Raw genomic sequence first — 18,823 nt, 5'->3', positions numbered from 1 at the left:
CAGTTGGCTCGCTGTTAGTTGATCGAGAGACTAGTAAGTTTGCCTGACGCTGAATTTATGGAATTCATCCCGAGCATAATTCAGAATGAATCGTGGAATCTGCTTTATCAGTTTTCATCTCTGTTTCTTGTTCTCTCGAAATTACTACCTTTTAACGTAATACGGATGAAAGTTATTTAATCACACGAATATTAAACTGTCTGAATATGTGGAGAAATATGAGACAGGAAATGTGGTTATTATTACATGCACAAGTTTTGGTAATATTTGTAATACTGACATAAAAGGGCTCTGAAAATATTTGTATTGTTGATATAAAAAGGTTTTGAAAATATTTTTATTACCTATATGAAAGATTTTTGATTATGTCTATATTATTGACGTAAAAAGGCTTTGATATTATATGAATATTATATTGTATGTAGTATAAAAGAAGCTTGGTAATATTGGCATGATTGATGTGAAAAGGTTTCAATAATTTTTTTATGATTGACTGGTGATCTATTTTATCAATGACCAGTTCTTCAAATTTAATGTAATTTAATAAAAAAGAAAAAAAAGGAAATATTAACCCTCAGAAAGGAGATATTTTGGGGTATGGTCATTTTCAATTATTATGATATGAGTTTGAAGGTAAAATTGTATAGAAATTTTTCAATACACTTTTTAACAAATAAAATTTCTGTACTTTGCATATTTTATTTTTGGTACTTTGCATCTATTTTAGTGCTTGGGTGGGAGGATTGAAAGCTTAATGTGAAAAATTAAATAATCGTGTACCTAATAATTATTATAACAATAAGCCTTTAATATTGTAAGGTATTCATACTATCATGAAACCTTTTTTCTTGAATCCTTGAAAATTTCCCGCATACCATAAGCGAATCTTTTTGCATTTATCTATAAATTCTACCTTCGACTTTATTCATTGTCCACCTCCTATGTTTCTCAATCTTTCCCTCTTCTCGAAGTTGCAAACGCAAAACAAGCAGTAGGTACCTACCCAGATGTTCCTCTAAATCATCGAAGTCCAAGACAGGTTTGCTGGCTTGTTTTCAAACGGCGTACAAGAGGCCTATACTTACATTTTCCGTTTCATCCTTCGATAGACCATGATTCTACTATGTATAAGTGGTGATGTTGAATATTTTCCCGTTGCAAATAAAAACGCACGAGTTACGATTGTCGTTGTCGACATTCTATACCCACGTGGTCGTAATTGCAACGGCATAATTCACGCGTAACCGACCGTTCGCTTTGATTATGAATAAAACATACACTTATAAAATGACGTTCTCGCGAGCGTGTTACGCTCGATATCACCGAAAGGATACACGCTCCGGGTCGTGGCATTTGAATAATGAATTCATGGTCAAATGAACGAACTCTTTTTTCCACGGACCTCTGCGATGTCGTTTGTTTTCGAAGGTTGCAACGACGATGCTAGAAATGATAGTTTGACAGAAAAGATCATCAATCTTACGAGTTTAATTTAATTCTGATCTAATTAAAGCAAAGACGTTGAACTCGCACAAAAATTTAATTATGATAAGCTACCATTGATTAAAAGCTTCATTTCTTATGCTATTTACGTTGTTATTGTGTTTTTGCAATGAAATGATGGAGAAAAGAAAATACAATTAATTATGATTTTGTTTGAAATAACTATGTATTTGACTTTTCTCTGTCTCTAGTATTTATCCTGCAGTACTCGACTTTACAAATTACTGAAACGTTTTATTTCTCCCAGAATTTGCATATACAGACGCATCGGATTTTACACGTTTCATTAACGTGCCATTAAAATTGCAAATACCGAGGCATGGAGGATATCGTTTCCCGAAAAACGCCACGAAATGGTCCGATATTAATCCGATTCAACGCCGAATGATATTGAATTTCACCCAATATTGGAACCATTAACCAAATATTGATATCGTACTCGGCTGAAATCTGGTAAAATCTGCAGAAAATTGTAGTTTAAAATCAAAAAAAAAAAAAGGAATCTGTTTTCTGGATGTAATTATAAACCCAATATACACCCAAACTTGCAAAACATATACAAAGATATTAACATACATTTAAATGTAGATATGATTTTTAAATGAAAAGATATTATATATTGGAAAAATAATTTTTAAAAGGTACAATGCCAAAATGAGAATAATATGAAATACAAAATTGGGGCTCTCTCTGTGGTCCGCCATCCGAGAGTTAATGGCTATGTGCAATAAGGGTTGAAAAATTATTTTTCATAAATGTAATGTATTTGTTACAGAACTGTTTAGAAATGCTGCAGAGGCTGGACCTCTGGACATCTTGAAGCTTCGCAAAGGGGATAAACTGTTGAAGATTTCGACCAGTTTGCCGGCGAACACACCAGACTCACCCTATGTTCTTCAGGTAACGATTCAGCCAGCGTACACAGCTGTCCCGGCCATTTCAGCTCGTTCTCGGTTCGCCAAATCTTTAGCCAACGTTTCTCGTTAAATTCTGTAATTCAGCGTGCCTCCATGGCCCTCCTCGGTCTTTTAACATCGAACGAGCCTCGTTTCAAAAGGATTCAATTGAAAAGCTTCAACGCAACGCTGAAACGTAATTACTTCTTGATTCTTTCCTGTGGCGATTTACTTGAAAGTATTCGTAAAGAAAGGAAAAAAAAAAGAGAGATGAAGATTTTTCATTAACGGAACGGACGAACTTCAACTCTGTAATAATTGCAATTTCAATGGAAGAAATATTCATAAGTCGAATCTCTTCCTTTAAATTCGTTACCTCATTATATTCAAATCTTTCTGAAATTCGTCGTTTAATCGAGGACAGACTTGTCGTAGAGCTTTTAAGATATTAAAGTTAGAATTATACCATTTCTATTGATTTCAATTGAAATTGATTAAATTTGAATCTTCGGAGATTTCTTGGACAGTTTCATTCATTGAGTGATTGGCTCGTTGATGGGAATGGCACTTTCCGAATAATTAATCGAAGTACATTCTTAGGTCTTTCAATTAATTATCTTTTATATTATTTCTCACCTGATGAATATTTGCTTTTTTTAAAGTTTTATTTTAATTCTTTTCGTATATGGTGGCTTATTGAGTAACTGTAAGCATCTTTATCAATGAAAGGGTTAAATTATAATGAGAAAATTCCCCATAAAAGGATAATAGAAATCGAGATAAGAAAATCAATAAATATATTAGTGATGATTCTCAAAGGACGATATATTTTATCTGTACTTTAAAAAGGATGGTTCGTACGTTTGAAAAAAAGTATGTTTCCTCTGTTGAAGATTGTCGGCTCGCATCCGGCCTCCTCGGGAGTGATCGAGGCGGAAGTGCTGTGGGCTCTCGAGAGACGCGTGGCGGCCTTGGAAAGGCAACTTCGAGAGCATCAAGAAGCTCTGTACGCGTCACCATCGTTCGCTCTTCGTGAACTGAAGCGGCAAGTGGACAGTTTCAAGAACAAGTTGGAAAACAACGATCAGCTTAGTTGGCTGAGTAAGTTTCTTCCTAAGTAAATCATCATTTCTTTCAGAAAGATTTTTCAAACGTTGCTTGAGATTTTGCTATTGGAAAATTTAAAAAAGAAATACTTTTTAAAAATATTTAACTATAGTTCTCCAAATAGAAATTTATGATTAAAAAAACTAAGGACCATTAAAACGGTACAAATTTCATTTTAGAGCCATTTCCAGTTGTATATTTTGAATCTCTTCCATACCTTTTCAGTTTCCTTTCCTTTTAAAGCAAGTTTTTCCTTTTAAAATTTAACCCTGCAAGTGTGATTGGGTTTTACAAAACTAACTGAAACCCTCTATAGGAAATAACGAACAAAATGACCGGAGACGATTTCAAGCGTTCCGAGTTTTCGATTTCCTTTCAATACCTGTTTTTCTAACTTTTTTTATTTCATATCACAAAGCAGAATCGAGCTTCTCTTGATTATTTTCCCCATGGATTGTAGAATGGAACTGTAACAAACCCTGATACGATCGAAATTTCGTTTACCGATATTCAACGTAGAAGCTCGACGCTTTCAAAAATCGTTGTCATTCTATTATATCTCATCGATATCAATCGAATTCCATTGATCGATTTTCGAACGCTGAAGCTCGATACAAAGACTCGTTGTGCTTTCAAAAATCAAATTGATTCGGTGTCGAATGTGAAAGTGCAACTTTATCAAAAATCGGTGCAATTCTATTACTTTTCATCGAGCCAATATCAATAGAAAACTGAAGCTTCGAAAATTGCTACAATTTGCTAACTTTTCATCGATTCCTCGACGGGGCGTTGTAGGTGGAAGCGAAAATTCGCTGTGGTATCAAAAATCATTATTAACTAAATTTCATTCATCAATATCAAACATACAGAAGCTCGATGTTTTTAAAAATTACTATCGTTCATTTATTTTTCATTAATTTGATGGCAATTGAATTTCTAACGTTAAAACTCGATACTGATGAGACTTGCTATGGTTTCAAAAATCACTATCATTTGACGTCCTTTATTTGCGATGAAACGAAACGAAAAATTTCCATACAGTCGTTTCCTGACGATCTGACGGAGACGATAGATATACGCGCGGATAAATAGCGGTTGGGTCGAATACGCCTACCGCTGAATAAATATTTGCACCGTGCAAGGAACCGTCGCAGCTATTCCTATTTTCGGTTTCTAGCCAAACGCGTGTACAGGCTGTTTCAGAAATAGATGATCGCAAACACCTTTATAACCGCAGAATTTCCATGGAAATAATCGTGATCCCAAAATCTCACCTCCAATCTCTTTTTCCTGCCACGAGAATACAATTTCTTCCACGTCTTTTCAACGTCTCTTAAACGAACTTTAACTTGCGTCGATAAAAGAAAAAGGAAAACGTGACTCGTTTCACGTCGGAAGCTTTCAAGTTCTCAATTTATTTCCAGGCTGCAGCGCGGCTTTTTATTCCTTATTTTCCCACTCGTTCGAACAGTGGTCATTTTCAATTCCCTGCGGCGACATTTTATTATAATATAATTTTTCTTCGAGTTATTTCCTTTTTCTTTTTCAAGCTACTTACATCCTTATTTTATAAAAAGCTCGAGTCCTGTTGTGTTTAATTTTATCGACAGTACTTTATTATACATTTTGATTAATTATTTAACGTTCTAGCAGTGACGGTCTTCAATGTTATCGACGATTATTATTTTCCGTCGTTTCTTTTTTAAACATCAGGGTAATCAGTGTTGTGCAGAGCAAAATTTCCCTGGTAATTATTAACGAAACGGTAAAATATCGTCGTTAGATGGCGTAAAATCGATTTGAAATAGCTTTTCAATCAATCGGAAACGCGGTCTGCTCTTCTAGCAGTAGAACGTGGAACGTTTCACGGTTCAATCTAACGACCGCTGTCACTTTCAGGTTTCTACAAACAGCTCCCGGAGCCGATCTACGCGGATTCCTGTCGCAGATTGCAGTATCGTCGGAAAAGCGACAGCATGAAGCGGAAGGTGCGGGAAAAGTTCCTCAATATCTGGTGAGTCAATAGAAATTTCCTCCTCTTTACGGCTTCTTTGCGACCGACCTACCCTTTTATGCTTCGAGCTTGCCTGTCAGAACTGGATGATTCGTCTTGACACGACTTCCCTCTCCCTTTTCTGACACGATTGATTGTAAAATTAATTGAACGTTTATCGATTGATTTAAGAGACGATTTACCGGTCGCAGGATATATCGAATTTTACAAATTCGATGCTTGATTGGTTCTGGTTAACTAGTTTGATAGTTTGAAATTGCGAGGTTTGGAGTTTGGGAAATTTCAAAGTTTGCGGAATTGGAAACGTTTCTTGATGCTTCGCCGAGTGTAATACATAAACCTGTACCCTTGAAGGACAGCTCGAGGGTTGAGAAACGTAATTGGGGTCGTGAAAAGGTCAATGAATGTTTCTCGAGCTCTCCAGTAAGGATTTTTCATTTCATTGAACGCGGAGGTGGACTTTTATATATAGTAAATATAATTTGGAGGGTAAAATGTATTCAAGAGATGTATTAAATTTTATTTCTGTTGGGCAAAATACAACAAAAGAAATTTTCATACAGAAACGTAGGAATATAATAAGAGAGAGAGGGTTGTTAATATTAATAATCTTTTATACATTAGTTGGCATTTGCTTTGTTTTCTTAAAACAAAAATATATTCAGATTTATAAATTCAAGGCAGGGATTAAAAAAGTAACATATATTTCACAAAATTCCAAGAATTGTTCATGTATTCTGCGTAATTTTATTTAATTCACGTATAATAATTCATCCTCTCTGGGCAACGTGGGTTGTTTAAGTAGGCGTACTAATTTTTTTGCAGTTCTTGGCTTTTAAAAAATCTGAAATAATTCTGGAATACTTATAGAGAGTTTTATTTTAATAAATATTTGGAAAGAAGAAAGGGTTAAAAATCGTACAATAATTTAATTGTGAATTTCAATATTATTTATTAATATAGTATATATCTTTTCACATCTAAAATTATTACTATTAGTTTGTGAAATATACAGGGCTTATAGGTATTTTGTATAATCTTGTATATCATAAATGCATAAATACCCGCGGTCTAATCGCAATTCCGTGAACATGTATCTGTTTGACCCAGAATCAGATTTCTCGGAAGATATTTATCCCGACGCGGATTTCTATCGCGGATTATTCTGTCACGAAGACGATGCTATCGTTTCGTCGTTGATGATTAATTTCCTCCTCGGATAAACGTTTACCGTGATTTACCTGGCTCGCTCTAGCAATCCTTCCTGGTCGTACCTAGAGTACAGGTCAATCACGCTTGTATCAAAGTAACAACTGAAAAAGGAGAAACACAGGGAATCGAAGTTAACATTGAGCTGTTCCTGGTGATTGAAACACGTATCGAATACGAGTACAAGCAAAAGGCGTTCGTTAAATGGCTGCTTTGACAGTTTGCAAATCTTTCACAGAACGTTTTATTTATTAACGATGTAAAAGCCATTAGCTAGAGATATATACCTATATATATTTTTTGATTAAAATGTATCTGTTCGTCCGCTGGAATTGATGCTGCGTTTTATTTATTAGCTACATAAAAGATTACAGTCTGACATACGTATATTTTATGACCGAAGCTTGTTCATTCAAAAGATGGAAATTGATAGAACTATTTGCTTATTCATGGTCTTAAAATATTGCTACGAGAAAAGGTATTTAATCCTTTTCAAATTCTCCAAAAATATTTTATTCATATTTCTTCTGATTTTAAATATTTCACTATATTCAACGCTTCAACGGCATTGGGGTATTGAAAATATAATATTTAAAGAAATAGTATCCTTATAATAAAAATGGTATAATTAGATGTAGGTAATTTTAAAATTCCTATGTAATTTGCAAAATGTAATTTTAAAATTGTATAATTGCAAAATGTAATTTTAAAATTGTATAATTGCAAAATATGTTAAGTTAAATTTGCTATAGTTTAAATTGTTAATTAAAAAATAAGTAGCAAAATAATTACTAATAAATCACAAATTCGTGAGCATACAATTTTATTATAGGAATTCAAATGCCATGTCTTACGGATGGATTGAGAAATACTGTAATTATCACAACGCGATAATTATATTCTCGCTTTGTCAATGTATCATTAATTTCTCATAAAAGCGTGAATAGATTTACACAAACGCATTTTTCAATATAAGGAATTAGTGGCTTGCGAGTGGATTTACATGTTGAATTCAATCGAAAAAAGCGAAAATATATTTCATATTTTGCAGAAACGTTCGCAGACGACATTCAAAGGGGTCAGCTCGTATTTTACGTGAGGGTTTTGATATTTAAATACCTCGACAAATTGAACGTAGGTAATTGAATGTAGCGTGCTTTTAGTCTGTACGCGCCGATGTTTGTATAGAAAGTAAGATAAATTGTTTATTATTTTTGGATGTGACATTCGAAAAGGAAATAAACGACTGAATCGTTACGTGTTCAAAATAAAAGCTATACATATAGATGTGAAAATTAAGGATTTTACGTTCAGATGGATCATTAAACAAATTATTAAACTACTTCTTAAATTAACTCTTTGGGAATGCAGCATTCTCAATCTTGCTCGGAGTGTTATTAATTTAAAGTGAAAGTAGTTATAATTCCATCCTTCAAAGCACATATTATAAATCTTTACTATCTACACTTATAGCTGTATTTTGTACCAAGAATACAACGCAGTATGTAGAGAATTATAAATTATTATGACAATTATGTTTGGACACACAATTATGCCTTGATCTTCCCCAAAGGGTTAATTAACTAAAACTACAATTTTAAGAGATTAAGTCCAAAAATTTGAACAGTGTAGAGTCGGCACGTGAAACGAAATAGAATGCCGATAAAATTGAAATAATCTCATTAAATCAATTGTTCCAATTCGAAATTGAAATCATCGCAACTGTGAACAATGAAATGGTTAGAACGAATTGTCAAATATAATCTGCTTTTGACGAATCGCGTTCGGGATTAAACGATGCTGCGGCTACTTGTTTCGCTCGGTTTTATCGAATTTCCACGGGAAATTTCAATTTTAACCTGACTTTCCTGGGAGACAAATTTACCGGCTAACTAGATTTATTTGCAAAAATGATGCTCGCTTGTTGCCGGGTTCTTTACGAGACAATGTACGCGGTTAGAGTAGCTCGATAACATTATTATACCTCTGTCGAGGAAGCTTTGTGTTTGTCTTAATTAATTGGGTTAATTTCAGCTACTGCTTGAAGAAAGAGGACTTTGTTAATTATAAATCTGCTTTGAAACGCTTCTCATAAAATTAAGCTCAAAGTACACTGGGTAAAATTACAATAGAAATAAACAACTTATGTTAATGAGAACTTTTGAATAATGTAACAAATTTTAAAATTACATGCTTGCGTTAAAAACGTAAACGACTCGTTTACGAAACGTAAACGTAAACGTTTAGAGGGGTATAAAGTTACATTTTTTTAGTAATTCATTGAAGCCCTGTAATATTCGTAAAATGGTAAATTACAGATGGCAGGATTTAACGTTTAGCTCTTATGTAGTTTTAATCAGATATTTTCAAGCTTTAGTATTTGAAATTTACTGAAATTTAATTTTATAAATATGGAGAAATAAAACATCGACAGAGAAAATATACAGATAGGTACTTGGTTATTTACAAAAGAGTTAAAATTCAAATAATAAAATAATAAAGTAATGAAACAATTAAATTGAAATATTTTATTGAACAATAATTCATCATTGAGTACAGAAAAAATACATTTATTCATTAGAAATTGATCTATATCATAATATCGAGTTGTTTATGTTTCGCAGTAGTACAAGTCAATAGATAGTTAGACGCAGACACTTAATGCTAGAGGTGTGCGCAAATCCGAAAATGTCGGGTCAAATTGGGTCTGCATTGTTCGAGTTGGGTCAGATTGGGTTCTCGAAAGCATATATGTGCAAAATCTTAATAATTTTAAGTACCCAATAATCGGATCGGGTTGAAAATTGTTTTGGTCGGCTCAAAATAAATTAGATCCAGCTTTTTTGTAAATATGTACGTTCAATTTACAGTCATATTCAATAAAGTTCATTTCGAAACACAGTTTTCCCAATTTAAAATCGGGAATTTCAAATCGACTTAAATAATTCCCGACCCGATTCGAGTATCGGGTACCCACAATTTTCAATTTCTCCCACACTTCTACTTAACACATACGCTTTCTACGAAACAGAATTCATTAACTGTTGTAATATTCACCCATCGACGAAGGAGTTTGTTACAAGGAACAAATACTTCTTACATTATGAAAACTTTGAAACAGCTGTTATCGATACTCTTCTCAAGATAACCAAGATAGAAGAACGTAACGAGTCTCGATCACAAGTTCAACTATTACATCAAACCTTTGAAAATGAAGAGAAAATTTCCGTGTCAAAATATCGTTCAATATGAAGCGTTTCCACAGAAAAGCTTCGAATTATGCAAGACGAAACCCGATCGCAATTTCCAGGCTATAAGTTTGAGAAGATCGGCTTCAAGAATGCTTCGTGTCGGATCCTTCAGGGGAAGTTTATCGCCATGAATTATTCAGTCCGTTTGCATCGTACACTTAGAACGAGGAAATTTCTGGTACTTTATCGTTTTCGATTCATTGATACTCCTCATGCATCGATTGATTGATGGGTGACGCACTTGTGAAAGGGTGATACGTTTCGATGATAGTTGATCATTTCGAAAGCTATCAAATGTTACGATCTTTTTTACTGGTGAGCTGTTTTTTTAAGGGTGCTTTGATCGCAATGCAGATCGCAATGAAATGAAAGTCAGAATCTATTTTTATTGATTCGATAAATGTGTAATACATGAATGATGATTTTCTCAGATAATAATGATTGGGTTGGAAATATTTTTTTTATAAATTGATTATTATAAAGATAAGGAAACACTGTTTGAATATTGATAATCTTAATTTAGATTTTTCCATATTTTTGTAATTAATAATTTACTTTGATGAATAGGTATATATGTAATTACTGAATTGAAGGTTGGTAAACTTTATTCAAATTGATTATCAAATCTTATCAAATAAACAGAAGAGACTTATGCATTTTTTATAATAAATTTTGAACGAATATTAGGATCCTTTCCAGGTTTATTATACTTTCTTATTGTGTTGTTTTGTTTAACTATACAATCATATTTTTTTAAGACACAAATTATTCAAATTAAAGTCATTAAATATTATAATGTATTCCATAATTTTACTAGAATATGCATTACTTGTCTGTTCATGTCAAGCGCATATTATAAAGTCGATTCACTTCTATGAAACTGTATAAAAACTATTGATCGATGAAGAAGGAAAAGTTAGATACCTACTTGACTGTTTCTAGAGGAAATGTTTGTTTCCCCGACTAAATTAGACAGTTTGAAAGAGGATTATAGATTATCATGCTACTCCATCAATGAGGTGGCAGTATGATGTTTCTTGGTTGAACATGGATGAAAATATTTTACTGTGATGAAGTGCTTTACAAAGTTTTGTTTAGAGCTTACTGCCATTAAAATGGGAAATTCTTAATTTGTTGGATATTCTAAATACAAGTTAAGTTTTTCGGTGCTTGTATATTTTAGTACTTCAAACACTCAATGTTACATATTTAATAATTAATTAATAATTTCATGGCAATTTTGTCAGATTTTAATGACAGTGTGGATTTATATCCATTACAATTTATTATAAATTTTTTATTTTACAATTGTTTCTAATTCGTTTAATGTGAAAATTATAAAATAAAAAAATGAAATATGTAATTTAAAATGAGAAGCTGAAATTTATTTAGTAATTGCATTGAATTCGGTGAATGTAAAAATTATAAAATAAAATATCCATCGCAGTAAATTAGTTTTCCCAGATGAGAGGAGCTAAAATAGCGAAATGATTGCGTTCTGTAATTACTTTCCCCCTAATGAATTTTTACGTAGCTTCATTGAATACGATTTCCTGTTAAACTCTCTATGCATCTTCATTGGTTTATGCAATTTTAAAAATTCGTGGAAGAAACGGCGTTGAAGGGGAAAACCGTATTATCGAACGAAATACGAGGAAACCAAGCATGAAATATCCAAAGGTTTTATACTCTTCGTTTTATTGTTTATCAACTTTCTATCATTTTATTTTCAATTTTCTCTTTTTATCGAATAAAAGGAAATTGCCTTTAAAAGTCAAATATTAACTAGTTAGTTTTATCACAGATGTAATTTAACAGGTTCTACTTTGTTAGAAATAAAGTCAGATTGAGCAGTAAAATCTAGAAATGAGTAATAAAGGTTTCTGAGATATGTAAGGTTGTACAAAATTGTTTCTACGACAGAAGGCATAAACTAAAATGAAATGAATTCATTTTATAAAACTTTCTTAATAGTTATTAAAAACTAGGAGACTCATTTAGATAGAGATTTTTTGAAAAACAATTACAAAAAATTGTATAAAAATAACAAAAAAAATGTTGATTGCATAGTTAAATAAATAAAAAAAATATATGACACCAATATTAAATTGTATACCAATATTATGCATTTGCAATTATGTATTATTCTTTTTGGAATTAATTAGAATTATCTGTTGGCAAGAAGAAAAGATATTAATTTTAACAAAATGAAAAACAGTCCAGAATGATTTCCTTTTCTTTTTTATGAAATCCGCAGTAGCAGGAGTCATCATTAACTTTTTAACAGAAATAGCAACTGAAGCGCTTACAAGGAAAAAGAGCTCTTTCTTTGAGCCCAGACGAGGATATAATGAATTATTAGCTAATTAAATTCCTTACACGATATAATTATTTTTAAACCAAGATTATACATTTCGTTTTTTAAAAATAATGAAATCGGAAGGAATGAGATTCTTAAAAATATAAAATCGTTTCATAGATAATACCATTTATCAATTTCATTTTTAGCTTTATTATTCCATCTTATCAATGTATAATTTTAATGAAAATTGTTATTTGAAAAAATTATTAGTATAATTTTAAGAGTACTGAAAATTATTCATTTGCCTTTACGTTTTTCTGACTTAATTATTTGATTAAATTAATTCGATCATCAATGACTTCCATGGAATCGTCACGTTAAATGCAAGTGTATCAAATCACAGTAGGTTCGAGGCTTTTCTTCCAGAAACATCAAAATAACTAATAATCAAATTATCAATCAAGTTTTCGAAACGAATTTGCTATTATCACGGAACATGTATCACAGGGAAAGTCTGGCTCGTTTACGTGATTAATGAAATTTCATGCGAAGCTAATAAATTACCCACTAGACTATCCTATCACGGACAAACGTTAAATGGTGGTCGATTCATTCAGCCTGCAATAATGTTCACGTTAAAGCTGTACACGTCTGAAATGCCAGTTACGTTCACGTGTAGTTTTAATAACCGAGAAACTTTGATGTTCCTGTCAGACATTTAAATGTCAAGTTATAAATAAGAAACTCCAGCTTCTGAGCATAATGCCGGTGTCTCGTGTTGCGATTGCAGGTAGAAGATTTAAACGTTGATAAATCGTGAATTTTGCTGCTGAGAAGAGTTAATTGAAAAAGTGAGAACGCTTCTCGAGTAAGCGACTTGAAGTATGCGAACGAAATAACATACCTGTGACTTACAAATTGGTTTAACTTTTATAACACATGTAATACATTAAAATACTCGCATTGAAGTAACTAGGAAGGGCAAAGGGTGGGCCTGTACCCTAAAAAATGTAGATTGATCTTCTCACCATTCTAAGATCCTAAGGTTTTAAGATTCCAAGATTCTAAGATCCTAAGGTTCTAAGATTCTAAGATTCTAAGATTCTGAGATTCTAAGATTCTAAGATTCTAAGGTTCTAAGATTCTAAGATTCTAAGGTTCTATGATTTTTAAATTCTAAAATTTTAAGATTCCAAGATTCTACAATTTTTAAATTTCAAAATTTTTAGTTCCTAACATTCTACAATCCTAAGGCTATAAAATTCTAAGATTCTAACATTCTTTCGAGAAATCTTGGAAAATGCAAAATATTAAAAAATGAACATTCTTAATAAAGCTGAGAAACTTGACCCACTCTATTGAGTATTAAAACATAAAATGTGTAATATCTCTATTTTCCTTAGATTAGTCTAATTTATTCGCAAGTATACATACATACCTTTAATAATTTTTACTCGATTGAGTTTCTATAAAATGGGTCACTGTAGAGTGTGTTCCCACTTGAATCCGCATTGAAATGATCTCGCGATGCGAGCAACACTCGAAATCGTTCCGTGAGCGATTAAGTTCGCGACCCGTGAGATTTTCACGAAGATTACATGGAATTACTCGTGCAAATTGAATTGGAAGACGGATCAGTTGATTCAGCTTGGGAGAAAATTTCATTTTCAAAACGAATTTCCACGATGATTCTGTATACTGTGGTTGAGCCGAATCTTCAAACCTATTTTCTAAATTTTATACTAAAATGTCTTTAAATATTATTTCAATCTACTGTTGTATACGTTTTGTAAATCTGGATCACCATTGACGTATCCGTGTTTTTAACAAAAGGGTTGAAAATAGTTGAAATGAAATGTTTTCCGAAAAGCACGGAAGAGCAGTTCGCAAAAAGCTCCTTTTTCACGGGAAAAAACGCACTGACAAAAACAAACGCGAATCGATTTTCACGTGGAAACAAGGCAAATAAACCGGAGCAAACGTGCCGCGTATGCGAATACGAATACATCGATCGCACCTAATGCAAATGCCACGAATCGATATTCGTGGAAACGGTACGGAAATACGCTGGTTCAGAGAGATTCAGAAAATAAAACATCTCCTCGGTCGACGGCACGCGTTTTTTTGCAGCCATCAACGTTTGGATTCTTTTGGGAAAAGTTCAGGAACGACGATTCCAATTTCACGGATGGCTTGTTTTAATCGAGCCTCGATTCAATAGCGAGATTATCAGCCAACGAAACCGAAGCGAACGAAAGTATTAATTAAGCTCTTGAGTAATTATTTTGATCAATTTGATGAACCGCTTGTCCGGATTACGGTGAAAAATTTTCCGTCATTTCGAAGGATTGTTCGCGTTCGTAAAAATAACTTTTTGTGGAAAGATAGTATAATGAAATTTTATGAGGTATTTAGTTTCTGGAAGCTGAGTGAAAAAATAAATGCTGAGTAATGGGAAGGTACCCTCTGGTAACAGTTCATATAAAGAAATTGTTATTAGTAAAATTTGATGGGCTTGAAAGTTCAAACAAATATTTCGCAGGAACATCGTTTGATTAGAAATTATTTTGTATTAAAAAAAGAAAGGAAATTATAATAAGTATTATGGCAAAATTTATACATCATAAGGCAACTATAATAAGCATTATGACAAAATTTACACATGATTGTTTTGGATTTTGAAAGAATTTATTAATTCCTTATGTTTAAATATAGAACATAATTCCATAATTAATTAAATGAAAATAATTTTTTTAAAATTTTGAAGTGGTTTTCTGATCTTCTTAACCATACTAAACCCTTAATAACAATCATTAAGAATTTATACATATTCATTTTAATTCAATGTTATAAGTAAAATATAAACGTCTTTCGTAAGAATAAAATGGTACTTTGATATTCAATTAATTCAAGTAAACCAGAGTTACAAGTTTAAGATAGTATGTGAATAATTTGAAAGCATAATTAACCCATTAATACTCCAATTTGCGTATTCTATTTAAAATTAATGAAATTTATTATCTATAAACAGTGATCTTTATAAGTTTCAAACAAATAAGAGTTTTCAATTTCTCGAAGTTGAAAGTTATTTTAACTGGAATTCTCAAGATAGTAGCACGGTGGAGATAAAGTACTCCACCTCTCACTAAGGGTTAATGAAATCCTTTTAATATTGCTATTTTTAGAAACTGTAGGTATATAATTATATGATATTAAGAAACAATGTAAAGAATTAGAGGCAAGTAAAAATGTAGATAGATGATAAAAAATTGGAATATCCTTGGTCTACAAGATTGTTTCCCTACCTTGTTCGATTTCATCGAATTTCATGATCCGTGATGGTAGCAGTCTCTGTCATGTTACCGCGAAATGCTATTAAGCTACCGTTATCTCTGTAATAACCTGCCATTGCCGGCTTATAATGGTGAGCATCACAAGCGAGCATTATCGCGTACCGCGATTTGATGCGCGGGCTAAATGTGGATTGCCAATTAGCGGTCTCCACTACCACGTGCTTCTCCTTGATTTCCTTGATCCTGCCTTGATCCCGACTCATCGGGTCCTGCTTAGCACGTTGTAATTGTATTTCAAGAAAATCACTTGGCATACAAATCAACCAATTCTCGGAAATCAACTCCATATCCGTTAAACGCATGATATTCATTATACTAGTGAAAATGATAAAGTTTAGACAAAATTATTTCTATATTTAATATGAGAGATATGTAAACAGTTTGATATGCTTATTCATTTCCAAAGCATACCTTTTTGTCTAATTGCAGTATCCATTTGTCAACTGAAGTCTAGAAGAAGATTACATGTAATATGGAAAAATATTAATGAAGAAATTTTTACATACCTTTCCTACTTTTAGTGCAATTATTTCTCAAACTATTTAGAATTTATTTGATTGTAAAGTGAAATAATTTGAAATTTCTGTAAACTTGTAATATTGAAAGATTTCTGTGGAAACTTTAATTTATTAAAATAAAGCTCTTGAATTTTACGTTCATTAATATTTATAGTGTAAATTAATATGTAGATTAATTTGACCGATTCCATAATAATAACAATCGTAATTACATTAACAAAACCCAATTCAACTAATTGCAAATTAATTGTACCAAAATTCTCTAAAATGTAATTGTGCGCTGTTCATTCATTTTGGATGGCATAATTGAATTATTAATGGTATTAATCATTTATTTGTAATGGACCATGGATGTTACGCGTCATATTACTCTGACAAATCGATACATTCCTAATATAATTCCCATCCATCGTATATCAGTCTATGTTGATTCAGCTCATCAAGCAGCTAACGAATCATTCCACAAAATACTGACGTTGGCCAGCAACTGTACTTTGATGAAATGACATTAATTTAATTAATTTCACTCGAAGAAAGGCTTTAACGATCCCATAGAAATTCAATGCTTTGAACGAAGATCACCTTTGTTTTTCACTGAATCACACGTCTGCTGGAAGTTAGTGATTGAATAGAAACTGATATTTGTACAGTATCGAGCAAAGTAGGCTTCCCTAGGGGAAATGGCGATGCCTTCCCTCTTGCAAGCTTTTTCGGATTCCTGCGCCTCCCTCCCATAGATTTCCTCTGCTATATTACCATTTTCCCTAGGAAAGCCTACCATGCTCGACACTGCACAGGTAACTGACACTGCTATATAAAATACACAATGTACAGTACCATGCAAAGCAAGTTTCCCTAGGGCAAATGGCGATGCCTTCCCTCTTGCAAGCTTTATCAGTTTCCCGCGCCCCCCTCCCATAGATTTCCTCTACTATGTCACCATTTTCCCTAGTAAAGCCTACCATGCTCGACACTGCACAGGTGATTGACACTGCTATATAAAATACACAATGTGCAGTATCATGCAAAGTAGGTTTTCCTATGGAAAAGGGCGATGCCTTTCTTCTTGCGAGCTTTTCTGATTTCTTGCCCTTCCCATAGATTTCCACGGCTATTATATCACCATTTTTCCTAGGGAAGCCTACTATGCTCGATACTATACATATAATTGCCGTTGCCATAAAAAATACACAACGTACAGCATCGAGAAAAGTACTTTCCTAAGGAAAATGGCCCCTTTCTTACAGGCTTTCCCGGCTTCCCAATATTTACCATAGATTTCCACGGCAATATATCGTCATTTTCCCTTGGAAAACCTACCATGCTCGACGCTGTACATGTAACTAACGCTATCATAAAAAAGTACACAACATTTGCCTCTTCAAGGCTTTAATACCAAAGCTATTATATTATATCATCGACCACTTCCACGACATTTAACTCGTTAAATTATCAGGGAACGTACGATAATGTCTTATAATTTTGTTTCAGCGACGTATCAGTGTCGTCTAACGTTCGAGAGTGGCTACGCTCGCCAGCTTTCGATGCACGACAGTGGGAGGACGAAGAACTCCTGTTGATGCTGCAGACGATGTTCGTCGAGCTGGACCTACCTCAAAAGTTTAACATTCCTTTACCAATCCTGAGGAACTTCCTCTACGAAGTTTACAACAACTATAACGAAGTGCCGTTTCATAACTTCAGGCACTGCTTTTGCGTGGCGCAAATGGCAAGTATCTATAGATATATCTATAGTATATACGAGAACACATATTGATGTAGAGTTCGTGTTCGTGATAATTGCATTTTAATGAACTTCTTCTATGCGGTGATACAGACACGAGTTGAAAGTTTATTTCCTGAATACTGCTTACATTTGCATTGCAAAATATATACATAAAAAATTATGAAAAAAATAAAAAATGACTTCCTTCTGGTTTCTGAAATGTACATGATGTACTTGCAATTTGATGATGTTACTAAAGGATGATATTTCATATGCTTTATAAAATTAAAAATTTTTATAATTTAATGTACATTGTAAAATTGTACTAGTTTCTCAATTGTAATTGATAATTGCTCTACCATTTAGAAATTGAGTAATGAATCTTAATAACGCTAATAACGCTTTATTGAATCTTTACAGATGTACGCGATAGCCTGGGCAGTAGATCTACCGTCACGTATCGGTAATCTCGAGGTTTTCATATTGATCGTCTCCTGTATCTGCCACGATTTAGATCACCCTGGTTACAATAACATCTATCAAATTAATGCTCGTACCGAGTTGGCTTTGCGTTACAACGACATTTCGCCCCTGGAGAATCATCATTGCTCCGTGGCGTTTCGGGTTCTAGAAGCACCTGAGTGCAATATACTCGCCTCTTTGGACAATACCACGTATCGAATCGTACGCGAAGGAATCATCAGATGTATTCTTGCGACAGACATGGCCAGGCATAACGAAATCCTTGGACAATTCACCGACATCATACCGGAGTTCGATTACTCCAACAAGGCTCACATCAATCTGGTTAGCCTCTATTTCTAATTACATGAAATATGATAATTACATAGTTGAATATCATATTATAAAGATACGACGAAAGAATTCAATTCTTTGAGCAATTTTTATTTCAATTCTTGAAAAATTTCGACGAATATTCCTTC

At 33.0% G+C, this 18,823-nt stretch overlaps 1 protein-coding gene across 6 annotated transcripts in view; it reads left to right on the top strand.

Annotated features, from left to right (window-relative positions):
* Positions 1-18,823, top strand: part of Pde9 (phosphodiesterase 9) — a 129,921-nt gene that overhangs the window by 107,671 nt on the left and 3,427 nt on the right. For 5 of the 6 annotated variants that reach the window (XM_034334929.2, XM_034334932.2, XM_034334930.2 and 2 more), the window contains 5 exons: positions 2,279-2,403; positions 3,293-3,500; positions 5,406-5,520; positions 17,645-17,882; positions 18,300-18,686. In XM_034334929.2, coding sequence (XP_034190820.1) covers positions 2,279-2,403; positions 3,293-3,500; positions 5,406-5,520; positions 17,645-17,882; positions 18,300-18,686 — 1,073 coding nt within the window. Of the gene's footprint in view, positions 1-2,278; positions 2,404-2,450; positions 2,596-3,292; positions 3,501-5,405; positions 5,521-17,644; positions 17,883-18,299; positions 18,687-18,823 lie in introns of those variants that run through there. The other variant, XM_034334934.2, reaches the window with a different exon arrangement.

The sequence above is a fragment of the Osmia lignaria genome, chromosome 14, assembly GCF_051020975.1.
Source record: "Osmia lignaria lignaria isolate PbOS001 chromosome 14, iyOsmLign1, whole genome shotgun sequence".
In the NCBI taxonomy this organism is placed as follows: Eukaryota; Metazoa; Arthropoda; class Insecta; order Hymenoptera; family Megachilidae; genus Osmia; species Osmia lignaria.
The sequence above is the reverse complement of the archived record's forward strand: the minus strand, read 5'-3'. Positions and strand labels throughout refer to the sequence as shown.